This window comes from Bos indicus x Bos taurus, chromosome 16, assembly GCF_003369695.1.
Source record: "Bos indicus x Bos taurus breed Angus x Brahman F1 hybrid chromosome 16, Bos_hybrid_MaternalHap_v2.0, whole genome shotgun sequence".
Taxonomy (NCBI): Eukaryota; Metazoa; Chordata; class Mammalia; order Artiodactyla; family Bovidae; genus Bos; species Bos indicus x Bos taurus.
Genome location: NC_040091.1, coordinates 29,762,605 through 29,789,666, shown reverse-complemented (window position 1 = coordinate 29,789,666; position 27,062 = coordinate 29,762,605). Strand labels below are relative to the sequence as shown.

The following is a 27,062-nucleotide window of genomic DNA, read 5'->3' as shown; positions in this document are numbered from 1 at the left end:
AGCAAAGTCGCTCAGTTGTGTCCGACCTTTAGCATGGACTGCAGCCTACCAAGCTCCTCCGTCCATGGGATTTAATGTTAAAATGAGACAGCCACTTTGGAAACCAGTCTGGTAGTTTCTCAAAATCTTAACTATAAAGTTACCATACGACTCAGTGGTTTCACACTTAGATATACACCCAAGAGAACTGAAAAACAAACATCCACACAAAAACTGTTATATGAAGCATTATTTCTAACAGCCAATAATGCAAACAACCAAAATGCCCTGAAACTGAAGAATAGATAAATAAAATGTGGTATATCATACAGTGGAATATTACACAGCCATGAAACAGGGTGAAGTTCTGATATGTGCTCCAACATGGATAAATTTTGAAAATATTGTTCTAAGTCAAAGAAGTAAGTCACAAAAGGCCACATATTATTTGATTCTATTTATATAAAATGTCAATGGCAACCCACTCCAGTATTCTTGCCTGGAGAATCCCATGGAGAGAGGAGCCTGGCAGGCTACAGTCCATGGGGTTGCAAAGAGTCGGACACAACTGAAGCAACACACACACACACACACACACACACACACAATATGTCTAGAGCAAATAAATCTACAAAGACAGTAGATTAGTGGTCACCAAAGACTGGAAGAGAGGAGGAAAAGGAATTGACTGGTTATGGGGTTTGGAGGGAGTTGATAAAAATACTCTGAAATTGAATGTTGTAATAGTTGCACAACTCTATACTAAAAACCACTGAATTATAGGAATTAAATCTCAACAAAGTTGTTTATACTTTATTTACACTTTATTTTACACTTTAAGAATCTATGAATTTCATTCACTACAACAAATGTTTTTTTAAAAAGGAATCACAGGAATAAATAGATGAGTTAAAAAGGAATAGAGAGAGCTACAATATGATAAAGATACCCCAAAACTACAGTATGATTCTAAATGGAGATTCAATAGAACAATTTACATTAAAATCAAGGACAAAACAAGGACGTCTGGTAGTACCATTATTTTTCTATAATCTGTAGAGGTTCCACCAAATGGCATAAGAAAATAAAGTAATAAACTGGGGGGAGGGGTGCAGAAAGCCTGTATTTGCTGATGATTGCATGCCTTGAAAATCTAAGAGATTCTAATCTAGCCAAGTATTAATAGCATTGAATGAATATACAAAACCCAACTCTATTTCTGAATGAATATGGGGAAAATGGTCTACTCATAAAAAATACTATAAAACATTTAGGGATAAAAATAGAAACTCACTGGAAAATAACCATTAACTCTTATGACAGATGTAAAAATTAACCCTAAATAAATGGAAAGATACAAATGCCAACTCTCCCTCAAATTAACATGTGAATATAATAAAATGCTCAAAAGAATTCCAACAGGAATACTGGATAAAACCATCTTATAATTAATAAAAAGAGTAAGTGCCTATGAATTCCCCAAAATTATAGATTAAAAAACCAGGCTGCATTTCCAAATATCAAAGCAATATATTAAAATGATATAGAAATAGATAACTAGATTTATGAGACAAGATAAAAGCCCAGAAATAGAACCCAGTTGATACGGGCATATAGTATCGGATAAAGGCAGTATTTCAGTAGCATGAGAAAAAGATATTTTGGGTCCTGTTTCACAAATGATATAACACAGCTAGACTAATCATCTGGGGGGAAAATAACTGAACCTTTATTTTATCTGACACACAGAAAATGAGTTAGAGCCTTAAAGAAACATTTGGGTGTTAAAATTTTAAGCCAGAGTCAGAGCTATAAAATGCATTTGACTATAAAAACATTATTTTGAATGTGGTAAGAGATATCATGAAACAGTGAAGAGCAAACAAAAGGGGTACCATCTGTAAGATTTATGACAGGATAAATATCTACATATTTTATAAAGCTTTTCCATAAACAACCCAATTAGAGAAAAAGTATATCAATATGTCATTCACAGAAAAAACCCTGATAACAAATATATGTATATACTATCATTTTTTTATTGTATATGGCAGGATAAAGAGATATAGGAAAGTATACACATCAAAAAGTCCATATACCATACATACAACTAACAACTAATTACCAACTGGACACTGATGAAACTGATCCAAGTCTAGATTAAGACTATTTCCCAGAAGCCCTGTCTCCTCCTACCTAATCAAAAGAAATTTCCATTCACTCCTCCCATCCTCCATGGTAACCACTCTAACATTTTGAAGGAATCTCCTCCTCGCTTTTTTTGCTTCATCTCGACATATCCATTACTAACCAATTCAGCTCAATTTGGTCTATTTTAGGAATAAAGTTTTTAAAAAGATACATGAAAAAAGTCAACAAAATGCCAATATTTGCATGCCTCCAAATACTTTAGCCTATTTTCTAAATTGAAATTATTCATGTTTTATCTATGTAAGTGGAAAGAAACCAAGGGTTGAATTACCAGATTCAAAATAATCACAAAAAGATACTAAATGCTATTTGACTAACATGGCTGAATGGTTGAATTATAGCTATTTTTTCTCACTTTTTCTTATTTAAAAAAACTTATTTATTTATATTTGGCTACGGGGTTCTTCGCTGCTGCATGGGTTTTTCCTCTAAAGCCACGAGTGGGGGCTACTCTCCAGTTGCGGTACTTGGGCTTCTCATTGCAGTGGCTTCTCTGTTGCAGAACAGGGGCTCTAGGGTGCGTAGACCCCGGGAGTTGTGGCATGTGGGCTCCGCAGTTGCAGCTCCTGGGCTCTAGAGCACAGGCTTCAGTAGTTGTGGAGCACAGATTTAGTTGCTCCATGGCATGTGGGACCTTCCTGGACCAGGGATCAAACACATGTCTCCTGCACTGGCAGGTGGATTCTTATCCACTGCACCACCAGAGTAACCTCTCACTTTACTCTTCTTTTTAAAACTAGATATCATTGCTTGTAACTAAGTTTCATAATATAGAATAGGGGGGATTGGTATTAATTCTCTAAAATAAAAAAAATTAAATGGAGCACTTAAAGTGCTCCTTAAGGATGATGAACACTAATACTAATTTGGAGCCTGTGGCAGGGAAGGATAATTTCCTGACCACAGGGTCCTATGAGCAAGGGCCACCAAGACAAAATTTACCTAAGGTTTTTTAATGAACCCAATTCAGAGCTCTGTTTATGTAGAAGACAGTTTATAATCTGTTACTGACTCACTCAACATATGAAAAGGAAAGAACCATCAAACATTTAAGTATAGCCACCAAATCAAAAGGCTTCCCTGGCAGCTCAGATGGTAAACAATCTGCCTGCAATGCAAGAGACGTACGTTCAGACCCTGGGTTAGGAAGGTCCCCTGGAGGAGGAAATGGCAACCCACTCCAATATCCTTTCCTGGAGAATCCCATGGACAGAGAAGCCTGGCGGGCTATAGTCCATAGGGTCGCAAAGAATCAAATATGACTGAGCAACTAAATAACAACCAAATCAAAAAGACTAAAATAATAAAAAATAACTCCAGATAAAACAGGCATAATACAGGAACTAAATAAAACCTGAAACATAGAGCTAGAAGATATTTCATCCATAAAATATAACAGAATACTACCAAAAAAGAATGATCAAAGAGTAAGAGCGTGTAGAAATTTTAAATTGGGGCTAAATTTTTTAAATCTAAAAAAAAGAAAATTAGATGAAAACATCTCCCAGAAAGCAAAATCAAGAGGCAAACGACACACAGTTGGAAAGCAAAGATAAGCTAACATAAGACCAACTAAGGATAGTCAATATTTGTCTAAAGGGGTTCTACAAAGAGCAAAACCAAACTGAAATGTTGATATCCAGTCAGTTCCTCATCAACTGCAGATAGGAAACATTTGGGGGTGGGGGAGATTACAGAAAGTTCCAAAAAAAAAACAACTTGAATTTGAGGTGTGCCAGCAACTATTGCGGAGAAGGCAATGGCAACCCACTCCAGTACTTTGCCTGGAAAATCCCATGGATGGAGGAGCTTGGTAGGCTGCAGGCCATGGGGTCGCTAAGAGTTGGACACGACTAAGCGACTTCCCTTTCACTTTTCACTTTCATGCATTGGAGAAGGAAATGGCAACCCACTCCAGTGTTCTCGCTTGGAGAATCCCAGGGACGGGGGAGCCTGGTGGGCTGCCATCTGTGGGATCACACAGAGTCGGACACAACTGAAGTGACTTAGCAGCAGCAGCAACTACTAACATGCATGTATGTTGTATTAAGTACTTTAATCTAGAGATGATTTAAAGTACATAAGTGGGTGTGCACAGGTTATATGCAAATATCATGCCTTATTATGTAAGTTAATTGCTGCTGCTGCTAAGTCACGGGTACCAAGGGTTGACTGAACATGACTACATGGTCAATATTTGCTCAGTACAGTGATACAAAAGGGAGGAGGGGAGAAAGGGAAAAAAAAATCCTGATAATAGATTGACTATTTCTCTTATTGTCATGACATTAGGTATTAGAGTCCAACTGCAGGTGTTAAACCGCCAGCAGCAATATTCACAATTCATCTGATATTTAAAAGGCTCCTTCCCTAACAATTCATTACGCTACATATCTGCAATTATTTAAATAACTTAATTCAAACATTATTTGAGGGGAAAGAGTTATTAAAACATTTTCTCTTTCTCCAAGGAAAAACGACCTGGGGTTTGTTTACTTTCAGCAAATACCAAGTTAAAATGTTGAATTTTAAGTTGTCACTAGACAACACTGTTTAAAAATGTCTCCTGACTGGTAAAATGTATTGTGACTCTAAAAACTGTGTGGATTTTACAATATTTTTATTTATGTATCCATTGGGAAATTAAGCCTGTCTTCCATTACTAAGTCTGACTCCCGTAACTCTCTTGTGTTTTGCAGAAACCTGGAATCTTCACTAATAGGCTTTCATAAGAGCAGTTTTTATAGAGCAGTGGTTCTCAAACCATCAGAAATCACATCAAGGGCTTATTAAAACAACTATGACTTCTACTCATGACATGCCTGATGCATCCATGATGTTTCCTAGCCTATAGTTCAGTTCAGTCTCGCTCAGTCGTGTCCAACTCTTTGTGACCCCAAGGACTCACAGCACACCAGGCTTCCGTGTCCATCACCACCTCCCGGGGTTTACTCAAACTCATGTCCGTCGAGTCGATGATGCCATCCAACCATCTCATCCTCGGTAGTCCCTTCTCCTCCCACCTTCCACCTTTCCCAGCATCAGGATCTTTTCTAATGAGTCAGTTCTTCCCATCAGGTGGCCAAAGTATTGGAGCTTCAGCTTCAGCATCAGTTCTTCTAATGAATATTCAGGACTGATTTACTTTAGGATGGACTGGTTGGATCTCCTTGCAGTCCAAGGGACTCTCAAGAGTCTTTTCCAACACCACAGTTCAAAAGCATCAATTCTTCGGCTCTCAGCTTTCTTTATGGTCCAACTCTCACATCCATACATGACTACTGGAAAAACCATAGCTTTGACTAGATGGACCTTTGTCAGTAAAATAATGTCTTTGCTTTTTAATATGCTGTCTACACTAGTCATAGCTTTCCTTCCAAGGAGCAAGAGTCTTTTAAATTCATGGGTGCAGTCAACATCTGCAGTGATTTTGGAGCCCAAGGAAATAAAGGCTCTCACTGTTTTGTTTCCCCATCTATTTGCCATGAAGTTATGTGACCAGATGCCATGATCTTTGTTTTTTGAAAGTTGAGTTTCAAGTCAGCTTTTTTTTCACTAGCCTATAGACCTGGTGTCAAGTTATACCTATGGGATCCTGCAGGTATGAATTTTAAGCCAAATCCAAGAACCACAGCTACTGACATGCAAAGCTGGCATTACACTACTTAACTTACTTTTTAAGATATTAATAGATTTTTGTTGTAATAGAAAGCTAATGACATGATCCAAAAGAAACAACAAGAGTTAAAAATCTCTCACCTGACTTAAACTGGAAGGTTGAATATCAATAAGTCTTGGTGAGAGAAGGCCAGCCACAAGACATCGATTATAACCATCAGGAATGACTTCATTGAGAGATGGTCCTGATTTCTTTAAAAAAGTCAAAGTCTATAACAGAATGATTAATAAGATATCAGTCAATAATCAATTCAAATAATCAAATTTAAGAATAACTAATAAACCCATTACCCTACTTTACACTTAACAGTATGAAGAAAACTAAAAGGCACTGAATGAAAATTGTGGAAGACTACTTTTCTGTACTTCTTGCAAGGAAAAGAGCTCATAGGTTCTTGAGGTAACCAATGCTTGTCAGTCACAAATACTACTACTGATAATGCAATTATCAGTACTACTGAAAAAGCAATTTTAAATTGCTTATATATGAGGTAACCCTGTTATCTTCTGTAAGGCTGACAGACTTGGTAACAGATCTTAACAAACTTAATACACACAAAAGAAAAAGCTTGCAGTTTATTCTTCTTGGTCTAATGTGAAAGAGATCTGATATGAAGTATAAATATGACATTCATCCATATCTAGCTGATTATCATTTTAAGGATATGCCACTTAATGTTTTCCTGGAAAAGTATTTTCAACATAATCCACTCTGAGCCGGTCACTGTGCCACTGTGCCAGGTACCTTTTTTGCATTACTTCATTTACCCATACGCTTTTTAAGAAGGAAGAGAATTAAGAAGATGGAGTAAAGGAAGGTATTGACTTACTTTTGCTTAGGGTTCAGGAGCTAACATCCATATAAAGCTGCTATAAACACCCTAATAGCTCTTCCTAGAAGGTTGCCGTCAGTAATTGATGCTACTAGCTGCTATCTCATATACCTAGCAGAAGCTACCTTTTAAGATGAAAGAGTAGTTTATATAAATAACACTAAAGTTTAAATCCATGATCTGACTTCAGCTCAAGAAGAAACACTCTGTCCAAATTGTTATTTCTTACTCACCTCCTTTTGAAAGCCAGTACAAGTTATATGAACAACTCCTGAGTTTAACAAACAAGTGGCATCTAAAAAAAAAGAAAAAAAGATTTTAAAAAATCCACTTACATATTATATTTGGGATGGTATTAGTACAACAAAATTTATCCTAAGAACAAATTACTAGGCAAGGCATGGTATTACTACATACAATAAATTTTAAAATAATTTGTCCCTGTATTTCTATCCTAACAAGACACCAAACTTTATCAAAAGTTAATATGAAATAGTTAATGTTTTACAGCAAATTCAAATATTGATAATTTTTCTATAAAACATACAATCATTAAATTTCTTGTGTACATATATCAAATTAACATCGTAACTTATCCATACATGTTAACTAATCATAATGAGAAATGAATGATAATACACTACACACAGCACAAATATACATACTCTTACATGTTATTTTTCTCAAAAAGTAATGTTAAATAAATACATACCAAAATTGTAAGTACTTGGGTTAAAAAACTGCTCAGGAGGTGGATATGAGGGAGGAACTCCTCGACTTAAACTTCTCTCATGTACTAATATATCCAAGATGTAATGTGGAGACGTCCTACTTACAACAGCATCCAGTGACCACAACGCAAAATAAGAGCAGTTATGCAGATATTCTCCTGATCTAAAAGAAATTGTATACAATTAAGTCAATAAACTACTACACATAAAAATTCCTAGAGAATTTTACATACATAGAGAAATCATACCTTAACGAATCTGGCATTTGTGCATGGTACCAACGATTTATGTCGAAAAGCCCCAAATATATAGAAGGCTTTCCCTGTCCATATATATTCACCTGCCAGGTAAAGACTGAAACACTGGTGTCAGGAGACAGAGCTAAAAGAAGAGATAATTTTTAAAAACAGAATAAATAATCTCAAAATAAATACAACAAATATAAGTAGGAAGATTTTCCCATAAATTAAGAGGTTTAACTCATATCTGATTTGTTAAAACACATTTCTATCATTTATTCTGTAACAAGAGGTTTATTCACTTCTATCTTGACTGTTTTTCTATTTCAAGAAGACCTTATTAAAATGCATTCATCAGAAAAACAGTAACTTTGGCTTGTCTTCAGTTAACAGTTTGGCAACTTCAAGATGCTGTAAGGAGAAAGTAGAAAATGATTTGAATGCAAGTTCTCCCACAAATAAATCATTGCTAGTACCAGAGACTATGTGTGTATGTGGACACACACATGTGCAAGTTCAGTCATGTCTGACTCTTGAAACCACATGGACTGTAGCCTGCCAGGCTCCTCTGTCCATGGGATTTCCCAGGCAAGAATACTGGAGTGAGTTGCCATTTCCTCCTCCAGGGGATCGTCCTGACCCAGGAATTGAACCCACATCTCCTGCTTTGGCAGGAGGATTCTTTACCTCTGAGTCACCTGGGAAGCCCAGAGAGTATCAATACTTAAAATGGATATCTTTGGGCTTTAGGGCTTAACTCTGTAGAAGAATTCTAGCTGAGAAGGATTGATCCAGCTATATGCTAAGGCACTGGTGGCAGGGGAGAGAGACAAGTACCCAAATGGTACATGGAATGGAAAGATAGGAACAAAGATGAGAGACCAATAGAAGGAAAAAGGAAAGTAAAAATCCAAGACATAACTAATAGGAAATATAAAAAAGATATGAGTGGGGAGTAAGAGACAGAGTTCCATAAATTCTGTTTTGACATGTTTAGTTGGATATGAAAAATTAGGGGACCAGAACAGAGGAAATCTCTAGGATGAATAAGCTATACATGAGAATAAATCCCAATAGGAACAAGCTAAACCAGGGCCCCACTAAGCATTCTCAGAACTGAATAAACCTATCATGTTGTCCCATTCAATTCTTAACAACCACCCTTTGCAGAAGGTATAAATGTATTATTCCACTCACAGATAAGGAAACAAAAGCTTAGTCACAAATGTTAAATAATTTGTGAAAGGACTTCCCTGGTGGCTCAGATGGCAAAGCATCTGCCTACAATGCAGGAGACCCAGGTTTGATCCCTGTGTTGGGAAGATTCCCTGGAGAAGGCAATGGCAACCCACTCCAGTACTCCTGCCTGGAAAATCCCCTGGATGGAGGAGCCTTGTAGGCTCCTCCGTGGTGGGCTGCAGTCCATGGGGTCGCTAAGAGCTGGACACGACTGAGCAACTTCATCTTCACAACCAGTGACAGAGCTGGGATTTGAATCCATGTTGGATTCTAAAATCTATGCCATTTTCATTCTGTCACAATATTTACCAGGAAGAACAACTAGAGGAAACAAAAAATTCAAGACAACAAAGCATGTTTGTTGTGTATGTCTCAAAAAATACAGAAGTAAACATTATTCAGAGACTACTCATACTAGTCACAACTAGAGACCTTTTGGTGTGTGTCTGTTTTGAGAGGCGGATAAAAATAAAGAGGTTGCTCATTAATCTATTCAGTTCTTGAGTTCTACACATCACGATCTGGAGAACAAGAAATACCTCAGATCTCACACAGTCCTAAATAAATCCCACAATTAGTATTCCAACTTTTTAACTGCCAGGAGTACAAACTCTAGAAACCAATATCTGTCATATATCTTAAATCAAGACAAATCTTAAGCATTCACATGATATATAATAAAAGTGCTTTAAACCAACCTTCATTCATGCTTTCCTCCCTGTCACCGTGAGATCGAAATTTCTCTATACTCTGGCATCCCAAAAGTTTGGTATTACCAGTCTGTCCCCTCAAAGGAAACATGCCACCTGTGAGGTCCAGTGTGTATCTTTCTTCACAGTACTCCAACCCCTGAAATACAAAATGTACACCAATCTATGTCTTAATAGGATTCTAAGAAAAAGTTATTCTAAAATTAAATGTTCAAGAATTTCCACACAATATAAAGAAAACAAAAAAGTTAAAAGACCGAAGAGAACAAATTATTCAAGAAAGCTCTAAAATTTACATATGGGATAAAACACAAATAGAAAGGCTGATTTTGTTTCTCAAAAATAATTATCAATAAATCTTCTAAAGCTGTTATCAAACACAGGAACCTTCATGCATTACTGGTTGGGGTATAAATTGGACCTAAGCAATGAAATTACAAATACATATTCTCTAAACCAGCAAACCTACTTCTTTGTTTTCATTGAAGTTCTTGCTCTAGTTCTTAAATTTTTATTCACTGATCCCTGTAAGAATCTGACAAAAGCTATGACGAATAGCTTCTATTTTCTCTAGAAGAATGCATAGTTTTCCCTTGTTCTCCATGAAGAACTGGTTCTGGGACCTTCTTCCAGTATCAAAATCTGTGGATGCTCAAGTCTCTTACATAAAATGGTGTAATACTTGCATATAACCTATGCACATCCTCCTATAGACTTTGAATCATTTCTAGATCACTTATTAATACCTAATACAATGTGAATGCCATATAAATAGTTGCTGTGGCACAGCAAATTCAAGTTTTGTGTTCTGAAACCTTCTGGAATTCCTCCCCCCCATATTTCTGATCCAAGATTCACTGAATCCACAGATGTGGAACTGGAGAGTTGGAGGAGGGGGGTTCGGGGATGACATGGACACTGTGATCATAAAAATATCACACAAAATTGAAGGGCTTCATGAATTCCCTAAAACCCAATCACACACCCTCAAATACAAGGTTAAAAAGCCTGTTCTAGAGAAAGTATTGTGACAGCTAACCAAATATGGTTATTTGGTTATTAGCAGCACTTCACTACTTCCTCAAGAATTCAGTCAGAAAAATAGTCACTTAAAATGCTAGATGTATTTATCCTCTCTTACAACTGTAAGCAACCAGACTATAAAGTCTACCCCATGGCTTACTGCTTGTTATATTAGAACAATAAAGTGGGGTTATTTTTCCTGGCTACCAACTAGGCCATAAGCTTGAGTCTTGTCTAATCTCTTCATTCTAAAGAAAAATTATACCTGAAGATTTTAAGATTGCCACCTTGGTAAAATACCAGTGTCCTGATTCCTAAATCTAATACTTTTTACATTACATTATGAATACAGTATTAACTTGAATAGAAGAAAAGATTGTAATATCTCAATAGCTTAAAACAAAGACTTAAAATAGCCAAACAATAAAACTGATACTATCAACCCATATCACCATTTACCTCATATAAGATTTGTCCTGACGCCAAACACTTTCTGTCACCAAAGGCCAGCTGAAGCAGATGTAAACTCAAAACATCCCCTTCACTGAAAGGAACAGAAATTAGCTGAGGAGAAATACTAAATACCATATTAATGCATTAAGCACCTCTTATTGCTCAAATAAATTTAATTTGGGTACAATATTGAGTACATGTGACAAAACTGAAGTTGTTATAAAGAATTTAGTTTTACTTGGTTGTTTTCACAAAATGTAGTCCTTTGAAATAATAGCCGATTTAATTTTTATTGATTCTAATTAACTTAAGCTTATGTTGCTTGCATATTTTAGGTGACATCTTACATGGAAGACTATAAAGCTACTCAAAATTCATTCTTTCTCCCTGTCTTTCATAGGTGTGCTTTAGTTAGACAGTATTGGAAGAAAAAATAAATGGGATACAAAAATTGTTGAGATAAATGTCTTCTTATTCACCACATGGAGTCTTCACCAGGCACATTACTCAAGCTGCTGCCAGCCCACATCACACTTGGATGGAAATATGGACCTAATGAGGACTATTCCAATAGCCATCTCCATATTTTTATTTCAATTTTCCTCCAGGATTGACAGAAGTGAATCTGTCAATCAATTAATTAATGAATTCTTTAAATCAGAATTAATTAATTTTTAATTAATTAAATTAATTTAAGTGACTTAATTCTTAAATCAATTAATAATTCCTTCACTGATGTACTAAAGCTTAAGACAAAACCTCAAAGTGAGGAAATCTAACACAAAAACCTAAGTTGACCACAATTCAGGTATTTAGAATTTAAAGTAGAACAGGTTTGGGAAGAGAACGTATTGGGAACACCAAAGAAAGCACTAAACATCAATGAAAAATAAGAGAAAATCAATACTTACACTGTTCCAGCACTGGAAATGAATGAGCTTAACCAGTTGGAAATTAAACTGAAAGGAAAGATTTCTCAAAAGCTACACTGAGATAAAATTAAAGCTTATGAAAGAGAAGGGAAAATTAACCAAATTAACCTTAGGAATATACTGCAAAAGGCAAGTACAACAGAAGAACTAGAGAACAAAGTAGGGATACATAAAAATGAGAGGCATATACAATCAAGAGAAGAAAGGAATGAGATTATAAAAGAGGAAAAATGTTCTTATGAGAGAACACAGAAGGCCATAAAAATTGTCTGAGGAATAAGAAGTTGCCTACTAATGTGTTATCAGCTTACTCTCTGAAATATATATTATATCCAAACAAGTCAAGCAAGCACAATTTCTTCTTACTTATATCTCAGACTTACTCAAACATATAGGAACAATTATTTACCTTTTAAAGTCATTTCAATGGCCACTTACTAATTCACTGAATTATGTGGCTCTCATTAAAAAGAGGCAATATAGCACAAAGCTTTGCAAAAGAAATTAACTGCCATGCCATTCTTGACAAATACTATTAAAAACCAGATATATCACATTTACCTATCTTGTGTAGACTGAACAGCCCAGAGGTAACAGCAATTACGAGGATCATTTTCAGGTTCTTGAAAAGTGACAGCATACACAGGAACTCTTCCACCTTCCAACTGTGTGTAGTATCTATAACAAGCACAAAAATCAGTACACTTCATACTTCTAAGTTACAATTTCATGAAAAAAGAAGAAGATGCCTCATGTAAGAATTTGGGTTACTGCTCTTACAATCATCTTATCTTCAAAAACACACAGGGCACAAGACATCAAGAAAATGAGCATGGCACCCCATTTCCCAGGTAGAACTGGGAAGGGTTAGAATCACTAAAGCACGAACTATTCCTTCCAGTCATATAAATGTATGCCACTACGCACTGTTCCCCAGTAACAGGTACTCTAGAAAGAGATGAAATACCGTCACAACACTCCACTTCAGTTGCTGCAGCTGGGTCAGTTTCCCATTACTGCAACAGAATGAGTTAGAATCTGAAGACGCCTCACAAAGCCCTTGAAAAAGAGCTATTAGTGACGAGAACACAGTGTTCAAGAAAATCCTCTAGAAGCTAGGTTCTCCAGGCATTCCTTTGTGAGCAATTCAAAGACAAGAGCTGATAGAAGGGTATAAACAAAGACAGTGGAGACGGAATTCCCATAGGGAGCCACTAGGCAACTGCACTGCCACTGCATCACTGGCACTGTGCAGAAAAACTGAGTGTGAGGAGGTGCAAGGACAGTCGATGTTTACTTTAGGGGCTACTGACACCTCAGTATCATCAAAGAACCAACGGTTAAAAAAAAAAAACAGGTCTGGCATATATACATTGTTATTTTCCATCTCTCTCTTTCCCCCTCACTTCAAACTTGGCAAACATTTATAATCAACCAAACACCAAACTGAGCAGAAAGTTTGGAAAGGTGACTATTTTGTTGACTCATCTGAAAGACAAGTTACTCAAGAAAATATTCTAATATTACTTGGAAGAAAAAGGAAGAAATAGTAAATTGACAACTTAAAGGACAAATAGGTATCTATTTAACTCAATAGAGATATGACTTAAAACCTATAGTGCCTTACCTCCCTCAATAAAGGGAGGTAATTCAATAATTCAATAAATAAAGGTAAATTAATAAAATGGATTCCTCAATAATTTTAATAAAGATTTAATTAAAAAGTATCAATACAATTATATTTGGGGGAAGTTTTTGACAGCATATAAATTTTAAACACAGTATTTTGTAATTTTCTTAAAAGTCTTTATTTTTTCCTGTCAACTGAGAACTACTAAACTACCTTACACATATGGTTATGCAGAAAAGTACTTCAGAAAGAATTCATACCAGATATCTTAGTAGAGTCAAAGTTTACTAACAAACTGACTTCCACAATGACTAAAATGCCAGGTTTGGGTTTTTTTTTTTTTTTGCTGTGCTATGCAGCTTACAGGATCTTGGTTCCCTGATCAGGGATTGATCTGTGCTACAGCAGTTAAAGTGTAGAATCCAAACCACTGGACTAGCAGGAAATTCAGCAAAATTCCTTTTAAATACATTGACTCAACTTAAATTGATGTGCAAGAAGGAAATGGCAACCCACTCCAGTATTCTTGCCTGGAGAATCCCATGGACAGAGGAACCTTGCGGGCTGCAGTCCATGGGGTCACAAGAGTCGGACACGACTGAGTGACTTTGACTAAGTCACTCCTTTTTATACTAAGTCATGATTTCATGTAATGGAAACTTATGCATTCAATCCTTAGTCTACCCTATTTTTCCCCGTTTATGCTAATCTTTAAATATTAGTAAATGAGTATATTCAGAAAGAAATTACTAATAAATAATTAAAAAGTTGTCCTTACTCTTTTTTCATGCTTTTCATGTTCCAAAGTGCTAGATAGCCATCAGAAAAACCGACAGCAAGCTGATTTGTCCGGTTTATGTAACTAAGGGTTGAAACGGCTGTTCCTGATGGGCTGACTAACTGAAAACACAGATGGCGTCCTTCTCGCATCACATTTTCTCTGATGCGCGGTACTTCAGCTGGGATGCCAGTTATAACTTCAAGGTCTAAAAAATAAATAGGACAAGTAAGATTAACAAACTCTAAACAGCATAAAACCAAGTATGTCACCCATTATTCAATCAGCAACTGAAAACTACTGGGGTCAATTAAAATAAGATTAGTGATAACAAAGCATACTGACTATATGAACTAGCCACCGTTATTTTAAATGTTATAATTTTCAAAACACATTTAATTGTGTAATATCTTTAAAATCTCACAGTACATATCAAATGTTACCCGTTTTAACAGAATTAATTTTCTTGCGGTTTCCCGGGTGGCTCAGTGGTAAAGAATCCGTCTGTCAGTGCAGGAGAGAGAAACGGGTTCAATCCCTGATCTGGGAAGATTCCCTCATGCTGTGGGGTAACTGTGCGCCACAACTACTGAGCCTGTGCTCTAGAGCCTGGGTACCACAGTTACTGAAGCCTGAGAGCCCGAGAGTCCATGCTCAGCAACAAGAGAAGCCACTGCAGTGAGAAGCCAGGGCATCGCAACTAGAGAAAGCCTGCGCCCAGCAACAAAGACCCAGCACAGCCAAAAACAAATAAGTAAGTAAGAATTAATTTCCGTAACAATCATAAATAAGGCTGATGGTTTCTTTATTCAAATTTAGGAGTAACAACCTAAATATTCCCCTTGGAGAATGGCTGGTTCTCCAATGAGCCTGGTATATCCTGTGCCAGAAATCTAGGAAGCTATCAAAATCTAAGGTGATGTGTCAGATTCCATGAAGGTGCCTTCGTTAGCAAAAACAGGGCACTTTTGAGAACAACAACAACTAATAATGAAAATAAACAAATAAAGCATATTAAGTATTATGTAAAACCCCATGAGTTTCTACCTTCTTTACTTATAAGAGACCTTACTGAACCACTGAAAGTAGCTGAGTACCAGCTTCTTACTTGGAAAATCAGTACTTAAACAGTAACATATGCATTTATTCTGCCTTTTCTATACAAATTGTATTTCAAGATAAACACATACACCTAGTTAATAAAAAAATTCTTTTCACATTAACAGAACTTTAAAAGCATTTTTGCAGCCCTATTGAAATAAGAGATCTAGGCAACAATGTCAATGGAGAAACAACTAATTTCAAGTATGATTTTTTAACCTTGGCCCTATTAACATTTTGTGTCAGATAATTCTCTGTTGTGGGGGCTGTCTTGCGCTTTATAGGATGTCAACAGCATCTTTGGCCTCTATCTACTAGATGCCACTAGCACCTTCTCCCTCCAGTATTAACAGCCAAAATTATCTCTAAACATGACCAAAAATCTAGAGAGCAAAAAAATCACCCCCAGTTGAGAACCACTGGTACTAAGGTTGATGGATCATGCTGTCATCACCTAAACCCACTCACTGATCACTAAATATAAAACAAGACACCATGTGCCTCCTGCTGTGAACCATTATGAAATACCCAGCACTTCTGAAAGATACCTGTCAAATGTTAAATCTGAATCTAATCTGAGCTAACTTACATTTACAGAAAATATAAAGTGTAAATGACACCACGTGAAGATACATAGATCATTCCAAAATAATATCTTCAGCAAGACAGTGGAACTAAAAATAAATAAATGAATAAGGAGAGGATAGAGGAAAGACTGCTCTACATTTAAATAGACATGAGATGCAAACTGTCAAATGTAATGTGTTTGGATACTGGTTCAAACAATTCAAATGCAAAAAGATACTTTAGAGAAAATCATAGCAATTTCATTATGGACTAGTAATTAACACTATACCAAGTAATCATTAATACTTTTAACAGTGGTAAATTGCATCATGATTAGTAGTAAATAATCATTATTTGCTTTAAATTAATAGACTCAAAGAGAGAAGGGAGGAAAGGGAAATAGAACAGATGCACATATGGTAAATTTTGAAAACTAAGTTGAACTTAGGTAACAGGTTTGTGGGAATTCTTTTATTATTCTGCTTGAGAATGTCCCAAATGTTTACATAAAAAAATTCAGGCTCGTTTATTGCTGTAACTGTTGTGCAAGAGTAGATTCCCTCAATGCTGTTAATGAAGAGGCAAAAAATCCTATCACATTATACTTGTTTGAGTACCCCCCTAATCAATCCTGCTTCTGATTTTCTTCTCCTCAGAAAATAGCAAGTGATAAAACTTTGCCAAAATAACTAATCCATTCAATGGAATACTGCAAAGTTATTCAAGAAAATAAAGCAGACTCTTTATGTAAGTGATGTGTGTAAAGATGTATAAGAAACACTGTTAAGTTTGGAAAAGTTACAAACAGTACTTACAGTATGATAAATCTTAGGAACTTCATTTCCTATGTTATGTGTGTTTCAGTGAAGTCTAAATAATTGTAATCATAAATTATTTATGTAAACAAAAATATACATTTTGCTTAAACTCCAAAACTCAAACTTTTTGTATGCTATAAAATTCACCAGCTTCCTAATTCTAATTGAGAAAAAATTCACTATAAAATTAAAATTATAAAATTTCACTATAAAATTACTCGTGTGGAAAGGAACTACTGACTACTGAAATAAAACATGTTTTCAACTCTACTATTTTGATCTGATGAGTTTTAATTATGAATACAGGTATTTTAATTAGCCTTATAACTATAATGATATCATGCACAAAACACACTCTGGAGCAAAACTCCATTAAGCTTATTTAATTCTTTCATCAATTTTCTACAAAGAGTAGCTAAATCATTTCTAATAGTCCACAAATTCATTTTTAGTTACTGCCATTCTTACTAATCAATTCTTTTTCATTTACCCAAGATTTTATTAAGATCAATCAGACCTCAATACATATCAAATTTCAAGGTGTAGTTTCCATCACTATGAGAACTTTTTTCCCTTAAGTGCATGTGGGGCCATTATTTCTACCAAATCAAACTCTTCCACATAATATTTTGCAGATCTAAATTTTGATCAGATAATCTGGTTCTTCAATTTCTTGTCAAATATAATTTTTACCAAAATATTGTAGTTTTGATCAGTTTTAAGTTGGAGAAGACTCTTGAGAGTCCCTTGGACTGCAAGGAGATCCAACCAGTCCATTCTAAAGGAGATCAGTCCTGGATGTTCTTTGGAAGGAATGATGCTAAAGCTGAAACTCCAGTACTTTGGCCACCTCATGCGAAGAGTTGACTCATTGGAAAAGACTCTGATGCTGGGAGGGACTGGGGGCAGGAGGAGAAGGGGACGACAGAGGATGAGATGGCTGGATGGCATCACTGACTCGATGGACGTGAGTCTGAGTGAACTCCGGGAGTTGGTGATGGACAGGGAGGCCTGGTGTGCTGTGATTCATGGGTCGCGAAGAGTCGGACACAACTGATCGACTGAACTAAACTGACTGAATCAGTTTTATTACATACCAACAGTTCTTAATAATTATACTCATTATTATATATTGGGACAAAATATTGATTATTTGCATCTTTTTCTTAGCTGATCCAAAAATTAAAAGATCTGAACTAATATTACAGGACTATTTTAAAAATCAAGAAGGTCCTCAAGGTTAAATAGTCCTTTCCTAAAACTTTATAGATAATACACACACTTTTTAAAGTTTTTAGGTTAGCTTTTCTTCCTACATAAACCAATCAATAGTAACATAAATCACAAAAGCAAACTACTACTGAAGAGAAGACTTATATACATAATACTGAAAAAAAAGGGCTTCCCTCTAGCTCAATGAGTTATGAGCCTGCCTGCAATGCAGAAGATCCGGGTTTGATTCCTGGGTTGCAAAGATCCCCTGGAGTAGGAAATGGCAACCCACTCCAGTCTTCTTGCCTGGAGAATTCCAACGACAGAAGAGCCTGGCAGGCTACAGTCCAGGAGGTTCCAAGAGTCAGACATGACTGAGCGACTAAGCACAATAGTACTAAAAGGGGAAACTGTCTCTCTACATTTTATAAAAAATTTTTATTTATCCAGTTTTGGCTGTGCTACATCTTCGCTGCTGGGCAGGCTTTTGTCTAGCAGTGAGCACCAGCCACTCTGGTTGGATGTGGTGGCTTCTCAATGTGGGTAGCTTCTCTTGTTGCAGAGCACAGGTTCTAGGTCCAGAAGGCTTCGGTAGCTGCGGCACGTGGGATCAGCAGTTTCGGCTCCCAGGCTCTCGAGCACAGGCTCAGCAGCTGCGGCACGTGGGATCAGCAGTTTCGGCTCCCAGGCTCTCGACACAGGCTCAGCAGCTGCGGCACGTGGGATCAGCAGTGGCGGCTCCCAGGCTCTCGACACAGGCTCAGCAGCTGCGGCACGTGAGCTTAGTTGCTCTGTAGCATGTGGGATCTTGTTGGGTCAGAGATGGAAGCCCTGTCTCCAGCACCGGCAGGCGGATTCTCTACCACTGAGTCACCACCCTCTCTTTACTTACTAATTAATTAAGCTTTAGTTCTATTTCAAGATGCTATTTTGTGAGGGAAGACTTTTAAATTACTGTTGTTTTCTATCAAATTACTTTATTTCTATCTTGGGCTTACCACAGAAACATAAACAGTATGCCAAAAACAGTGTTAGATCCTACATAGTTGGATAATTTTATATTGTCTAATAAGAATCAATACCTTTCAGCCCTTCTTCTGGTATTTACTTAATAACCTGAATGATGTTATTCAGTTGTGTATCTGGGAACATGTCTCTCTTTCAAGAACTACTTTAGTCTCTAAACACTTCATCAATAAAACATAGTAACTCATGCAAAAAATATCCACGGTGCACAAAATAAAACAATACAAGCAAACAATTTTTAAAAAGACATATAAACAAGTTTTTGACTCCCCCCTTTTTTTTGATTATTAAAAAAAAAAAAAAAAATCCATATAGACATGCCTGAACAGGCTAAGTCTGCTCCTGCCCCTAAAAAGGACTCTAAAAAAGCTGTGACCAAGACTCAGAAGAAGGACGGCAAGAAGCGCAAGCGCAGCCACAAGGAGAGCTACTCCGTGTACGTGTACAAGGTGCTGAAGCAAGTCCATCCGGACACCGGCATCTCGTCCAACGCCATGGGCATCATGAACTCCTTCGTCAACAACATTTTTGAGCGCATCGATGGCAAGGCATCGCGCCTGGCGCATTACAACAAGCGCTCGACTATCACATCCAGGGAGATCCAGACTGCCGTGCACTTGCTGCTACCTGGGGAGCTGGCCAAGCATGCCGTGTCCTAGGGCACTAAGGCTGTCACCAAGTATACCAGCTCCAATATAATATGCCTAGCTGCTGTTAAAGGAGAAGGCAATGGCATCCCACTCCAGTACTCTTGCCTGGAAAATCCCATGGATGGAGGGCCTGGTGGGCTGTAGTCCATGGGGTCGAGAAGAGTCGGACACGACTGAGCGACTTCACTTTCACTTTTCACTTTCATGCATTGGAGAAGGAAATGGCAACCCACTCCAGTGTTCTTGCCTGGAGAATCCCAGGGATGGGGGAGCCTGGTGGGCTGCCGTCTATGGGGTCGCACAGAGTCAGACATGACTGAAGCGACTTAGCAGCAGCAATGCATCAGAATATTCAGGTGCTCAATTTTGGGTTTTAAGCCAAGAATGACTAATTAATTACCTGATGCTTCTACTTCATTCTGACTGCATGACAAGTCATCCAAACATAGATCAATAAGAAGGATCTGTCCAACATCAGTTACCACAGCTGCCACACCAAAAAGCCATCGCAGACTTGGGTGTAAATGCTGAGTGCTTGCGCTGGCTCCTCCATGATTAATTATAGGTTCAATAGCTGTTACCTAGAAAGTAGAATGTATCATTTGTTTTCCTCAAAGTGAGAAAACACAATTAAATACATAAGCAACAAATTCTGAAGTTAAAGCAGGTTACTAGTTATACAGATATTAACATTTCTAATACAGAAGCACAAATCTGCATTTGATACTTGTGAATCTGAGTAACATTATGAAATCTTCAGATGTAAGAATTACAACATGCAGTTGGAACAACAATTGATGTTTACCTAGAATTTACCATATTCCAGACATTATGCTAATCAATGCACGATAACCCTTTGATATGGGACTATATATAGTTACACCCACTTAAAGATGAAACACTCTGAGGCTTAGAAAGTTTAGCTGAGTTATTCAAGTAACACAGTCATTAAGCCATTAAAATTCAAACCTAGATCCTTCTCACTTTAAAACTGTAAACCAGCTACTGTAAAAGTATATATAGCCTCTCCTCCGAAGAAGACGAAAAACGAGTCATTCCAGAAAAATTTACTGTTTGCGGGGTTTTTTTTTTTTTAAGTCCTTTTTATGCCGTAAACCCTGAAGAGGTCTAACCTTTAAAAGGACTACATTATAATGGACTTCACACCAAGCTTTCACACTAATTGGATTACTGAATTTAACAAGGACTGAAATTACTTAAAGAAAATCATACTGTAGTTACACTATGGAGTTCTATTTTCCCTTTTCACTTCATGAGTCAAATTTTCAATGTCTATACCTAATAGTCTGGTTTTAGTTTACACTTAACTTTCCTTCTGTTTCCTATTGATTCACAGAAATTAATTTGGTACGATACTTGATAAATAAGTATTTGGTGATTTCTACTATAATACTGATGAACATCCTAGAAAGAAAAGAGAAAATTTGCTATCAGTGGTTTACGTGTTAATGTAAGGTTAAAGTCTGTTTCAGGCTATAATCTATTATTACAGACAAAACACTGGCTTTCTCAGTATTTCATTAGTACACAAAACATTCTTTCTAATTCTGAAAGCTGTAATTTCATGGATTATCTTCCTTTTCTAAATTATGGTAATAATGTCTATAAAACTGAAGTACGTTTTCTGTAATTCCTTCAGTGAAGGATAAGTAATCTGCCTTCCTCATATAAATACTACATATGAAGCTATTGATAATGCTACCTTAAGTAATTTTAAATGCAGTTAAAAGCAAATTTAAGAGGGGATACTGTGCCTTTGTTTAAAAAAAAAAAGTCAGTTGACTGAACTCCTTTTGAAGATGTCTATCATTCCTCTCCCAGTCTTTGCCTTCCCTATACTTCATCTGGTATCAACCACTCATCCAATTAAAAGTCAACAAGTTCTGTCCATGTCACCTCTGGAACATACTTCCGCAATCTGTTCCATAGTCTTCACTTCTTATGTCATATCCTCAGTTCAGTTCATCATCCTTATTTACCTAAACTACCCAACCAAAGGGCTTTTTACACTACAATTCTGCTTTCAATTAAAAATTTCACCTACAGACTTTAGAAGGAGGCCTCTAACTGCACAACAGGCCATTCACAATCTCAATCTTCACCATCTCTGGCTCCCACTTCCTCCTCCTACTCTTCCCTGCCATTCTAAATTAAGTCTAGTTTCCCAAACGTTCCATATACTGTGACTTTTTACATGGTGGGTCTCTTAGCCTGAAATGTCCAATCTTTTTGAGTAGAAGTCATCCAGGTGTTCTTCATGTTCCGAGTGCTAAAATGTATCAAAATACTTATTTATACTATAATCCTATAATCTGTCTTCTCCTACTAGACTACAAGCCTTTTTGGACAGCACGGACTAGGTTCAATTTATCTACTTATTTGTAAAACCTAGCATCTACTTATTTGTAAAATCTAGCACATAGCTTGATTTACAATAAGCACTCAATAAACTGCCAAATAATTTGGTCTTTAAAATCATTATCACTGGCAAGTACATATAAGGTATCCGGCTATAAATTATTTTAGACTTTACATTAGCCCACTGGGTCTGTTTCTTCACTATAAAAACATTATCTTTTGTCATTAAGCTCCCTTTTAAGTTTAAAAATTCTGTTCTATGACTATATACATAACATATATATATGCATACAAACCTACATATACTTTTGTGTGCATCTAAGTGCATACTTCTTTCACACAGGCATCTACTCCTCCATGATTTTTGACTGTGTGTATTTGTGAGTGCATACATTTTCTCACCATGGAAAAAGAGGAGTAATAAATTTGAAGAAACAACTCGATTTCTATAATTACTACCAGATAAGATATCTGGCATATAGAAGGCATATGTATGTTAGAATTAACAAATGTGAATATAAAGAAATCCACTATTTAAATGTATTAGTCAAATCATAAATGATAATAAAGACATACTTCCCATATTACTCCAAGGCTCAAATTAAAAGAGAAAAAATAAAAAAGGCAAGGAAAAAATGTCATAGTAATGAACACAGTATTTTTATAAATTTTCAGTGTCTTCGTAAAACAAAACTGGAAGTAAGAATAAGACTTAGATGATACTTGTCATATGAAAGATTAAAACACAACACGTCATTATTTTTACTTTGTAATTTTCTAACCAATAATAAGTTATAATTTAAATTTTACTTAAGTATGGTTGATTTACAATGGTGTGTCAGTTTCTTCTGTACAGCAAAGTGACTCAGTTATACATATATATATTCCTTCTATATATTCTTTTCTATTACAGTTTGTCACAGAATATTGAATACAGTTTCCTCTGCTACACAGCAGTACCTCGTTGTTTATCCATCCTATGAATAGTTTGCCTACAGTAATCCCGAGCTCCCAATCTTTCCCTCTTCTATTCTCCCCTCAGCCCCAAATCTGTTCTCTGTATCTGTGAGTCTGCTTTTGTTTCATAGATATGTTGATCCGTATATTTTAGATTTCACATACAGTATTTCTCTCTCTGACAATCTGCTTAGTATTAAAATCTCCAGGTCCACCCATGTTGCTGCAAATGGCATTATTTCATTCCTTTTGATGGCCGAGAAATATTCCACTATGTATGTATATATACATATATCTTCTTTAGCCAAGGAAAGTTTTAATGTTATGTTGTTTTGATAATATTTTTAACCTCTTTAAACTTTTTAATGAAAAACAACAAATTTCCAAAAAGTAATCTAAAAATAAATGTATACAGCTCAATGAATTTCCACAAAGTGAACATACCCATGTAACCAGCAGGGTTTTAGTTTTGAAAACAAAATACCATGTATCTTAAGCAGTACCTACCCGTCCAGGAAGAACAACTGCTTTAACCACTCTTGATAAACCAAGGTCATAAAGACAGAGAACACTCCCTTCTACTTCTTCCAATCCAATTAACAATCCAGTTCTCTTCTGCCAAGAGAATTCTTTCACAGCGAGGACTATAGGAGGCTGTTCATTTACTCCACTGAATCTATATGCAGACAACCGCTCTCCTGTTAGAGAATTCACTACCTCAAGTTGTGGACCACAGGCCAAGCAAGCAAGTCCATTTTTCCCTAAAAGGAAAAAGAAATTAAAAATTTTGCTTATTTTAATATTGTATACAACAAAACTAAACAGCAGTAAGCTCTGTTACATATATAATCTATAACTCATTATCTTCAAATTGAAATCTAAGCATTTATAGAACAGCTACTGCTGCTGCTAAGTCACCTCAGTCATGTCCGACTCTGTGTGACCCCATAGACGGCAGCCCACCAGGCTCCCCCGTCCCTGGGATTCTCCAGGCAAGAACACTGGAGTGGGTTGCCATTTCCTTCTCCAATGCATGAAAGTGAAAAGTGAAAGTGAAGTCGCTCAGTCGTGTCCGACTCCTAGCGACCCCATGGACTGCAGCCCACCAGGCCCCCCTGTCCACGGGATTTTCCAGGCAAGAGTACGAACAGAGTGGTCCTCAAAATAGTAAAATAAATTGAACTACTACTGCAATAAGAATAAAATAACCATTCAGTAAAGGTACCATGCTATATGCTTAAATATGCTTATATATATGCTTAAATTATCTCATTACTCCTTGTTACACTTTAATACAGAAATAAGGCAACTAACTGTATGAATGAATAACTTGCCCAAAACCCATGGAGCTATGAATACCAGAGCCAAAAGTGGATACCAAGTCTCCTTAACTCCCAAACTCATATGTTAACTACATTATACATTAAGAGTTAAACTACATGTTACAGGAGTTAAAAAATATAACACATATTCTGTCACTTTAAAGTTCAAAATCTAGGAGACAAGACGTAACTAGTATAATAATAAGAAATACCAGAAGCCCTTTATGGCCCCTGGCTAGTCTAGTCCGAATTTTATTCCGCATGCAATGTATAGTAACTGGATTTTAAGCAGGGCAGTGACAATCTGATTTATGTTTTTAAATGTCAGTCTAGCTGCTAAACAGCAAATGGATAAAAAGCTGGGGCCAAAGCAGAAGTAGGGAGATGACAACCTATGTGTGGTTGGTGGCCATGCAAAAAAGAAAGTGAACTGACTAGAGATTCATCTCAGAGGCAAAACTAAAAGGATCTGCTTGCTGACGAGTAATATACAGGAAGTGAAGAATCAAGAACTAGACCCTGGGATTTCTCCTTCAACAGTCAAATGAACAATGTAACTTTTACTACTAAACTGAGGCCTGGGTGCTGAAGTCCATGGGGTCACAGAGAGTTGGGACATGACAGCGACTGAACTGAACCACGCATCTAAATAGGTAGCTCTATATACTAGACTACAGCTGATAGTTTTAAAATTTAGCATGGCACAGTGGGGTCCAGAAAACATGGGTTCAAAGCTCATTTTTACAACTTGCTTTCTGTGTACTGGGACCAAATTACTTAACCTATTTGATTTTCAGTTACAAAGACAAGTGCCTAATTAGAAACACCTAGTACTCCCTCAATGAAAAGTTGTTATGGTGCCTAGTATGTAACAGAAGTAGTGTTATTACCTTTAAGAGTCAAGAGAACAGCTCTATAAATAGCTAAATTACTACTACTCTATATGTTTTATTGTCTTTGTGCTAGGAAGGGTGGCTATCACATTCATTTTTAGAGAAGTCTTCTGCAATATATTTCACTAGACTGAAATCCATAATTTAATGGTTTCTTTGGTATAATTCTCTGCTATATTACATAGTTTAAAACATGATCATTATTAAGATATTGTTCAGATTAATGGAATTAAGAAATGAGACTTCCTGAATATATTTTATCACCTAGGGCACTACAGGCCTCCCAGGTGGCTCCATGGTAAAGAATCCACCTATCAGTGCAGGTTTGATCTCTGGGTGGGAAAATACCCTGGGGGAGGGCATGGCAACCCACTCCAGTATTTTTGCTGGGAAAATCCATGGACAGAGGAGCTTGATGGGCTACAGTCGCAAAGAGTCGGACGTGACTGAGCATGCACACATAGGGCACTACAATCAGGGTTTTCCACGATATAATCATACGATTATTCAGGTAATAATTTAAACTTATCACCAATAAAACTGCCTAATTATAAAGAAAAATCAGCCATGCATTATTTCTACTTTTTAAATGCAGATACTCAATACTGAAAGGTATAAAATATATGGTATTGACTGCGACCGGCGAGCTTAAGCGCAGGCAGCTGCGACTGGCGCGCTAAGCACGGCCGAGAGGAGCTACCCCATGTCCGAGGTCAGGGTCAGAAGCCGGGAGGACCCCCATGCCCGAAGGGCGGCGGACAAGAGTTACCCCAAGTCTGAGGTTAGGGGCAGCGGCCGAGAGTGCCAGACTATGGCAGTGGAGTAACGGCCGAGAGGAGCCACCCGGTGTCCGAGGTGGGGGCGGGGCAGGGCAGCGGCCGGGAGATACCCAGCGTCCGAGGTCAGGGGCCGCAATGAGAGGAGTTACCCCGTGTCAGAGTTCAGGGGCATCAGTCAGGAGGAGATACCCCACGCCCCTAAGCCCGAGGGCAGGGGTGGCAGGTGGGAGGGGCAACCCTACACTGGAGGCCAGGAGGACCAACCCCACGTCCAAGGAGCCATGGCTGAGCGGGCACAGGAGGACCTAGAGGAGCTATCCCACGTTGAAGGTCAGAAAGGGCAGCAGTGAGGAGATACCCCTCATCCAAGGTAAGCAGCAATGGCTGCGCTCTGCTGGAGCAGCCGTGAAGAGATACCCCACGCCCAAGGTAAAAGAAACCCAAGTTAAGATGGTAGGTGTTGCAAGAGGGCATCAGAGGGCAGACACACTGAAACCATACTCAGAGAAAACTAGTCAATCTAAATACACTAGGACCACAGCCTTGTCTAACTCAGTGAAACTAAGCCATGCCCATGGGGCAACCCAAGACAGGCGGGTCATGGTGGAGAGGTCTGACAGAATGTGGTCCACTGGAGAAGGGAATGGCAAACCACTTCTGTATTCTGCCTTGAGAACCCCATGAACAGTATGAAAAGGCAAAATGATAGGATACTGAAAGAGGAACTCCCCACGTCAGTAGGTGCCAAATATGCTACTGGAGATCACTGGAGAAATAACTCCAGAAAGAATGAAGGGATAGAGCCAAAGCAAAAAGAATACCCAGCTGTGGATGTGACTGGTGATAGAAGCAAGGTCCGATGCTGTAAAGAGCAATACTGCATAGGAACCTGGAATGTCAGGTCCATGAATCAAGGCAAATT

The 27,062-nt window shown here is 37.3% G+C and overlaps 1 protein-coding gene across 5 annotated transcripts in view; it reads right to left on the bottom strand.

Annotated features, from left to right (window-relative positions):
- Window positions 1-27,062, bottom strand: part of AHCTF1 (AT-hook containing transcription factor 1) — a 97,335-nt gene that overhangs the window by 49,993 nt on the left and 20,280 nt on the right. For all 5 annotated transcript variants that reach the window (XR_003514894.1, XM_027564660.1, XM_027564657.1 and 2 more), the window contains exons 3-12: window positions 23,654-23,907; window positions 20,211-20,391; window positions 14,437-14,644; window positions 12,590-12,706; window positions 11,103-11,187; window positions 9,609-9,759; window positions 7,681-7,813; window positions 7,414-7,595; window positions 6,935-6,996; window positions 5,950-6,078 (exon numbers count right to left, since the gene is read on the bottom strand). Coding sequence is in view for 4 of the 5 variants with exons in the window: in XM_027564660.1 (XP_027420461.1) it covers window positions 5,950-6,078; window positions 6,935-6,996; window positions 7,414-7,595; window positions 7,681-7,813; window positions 9,609-9,759; window positions 11,103-11,187; window positions 12,590-12,706; window positions 14,437-14,644; window positions 20,211-20,391; window positions 23,654-23,907 (1,502 nt within the window). In the remaining variant the exon portion in view is untranslated. The remainder of the gene's footprint in view (window positions 1-5,949; window positions 6,079-6,934; window positions 6,997-7,413; window positions 7,596-7,680; window positions 7,814-9,608; window positions 9,760-11,102; window positions 11,188-12,589; window positions 12,707-14,436; window positions 14,645-20,210; window positions 20,392-23,653; window positions 23,908-27,062) is intronic.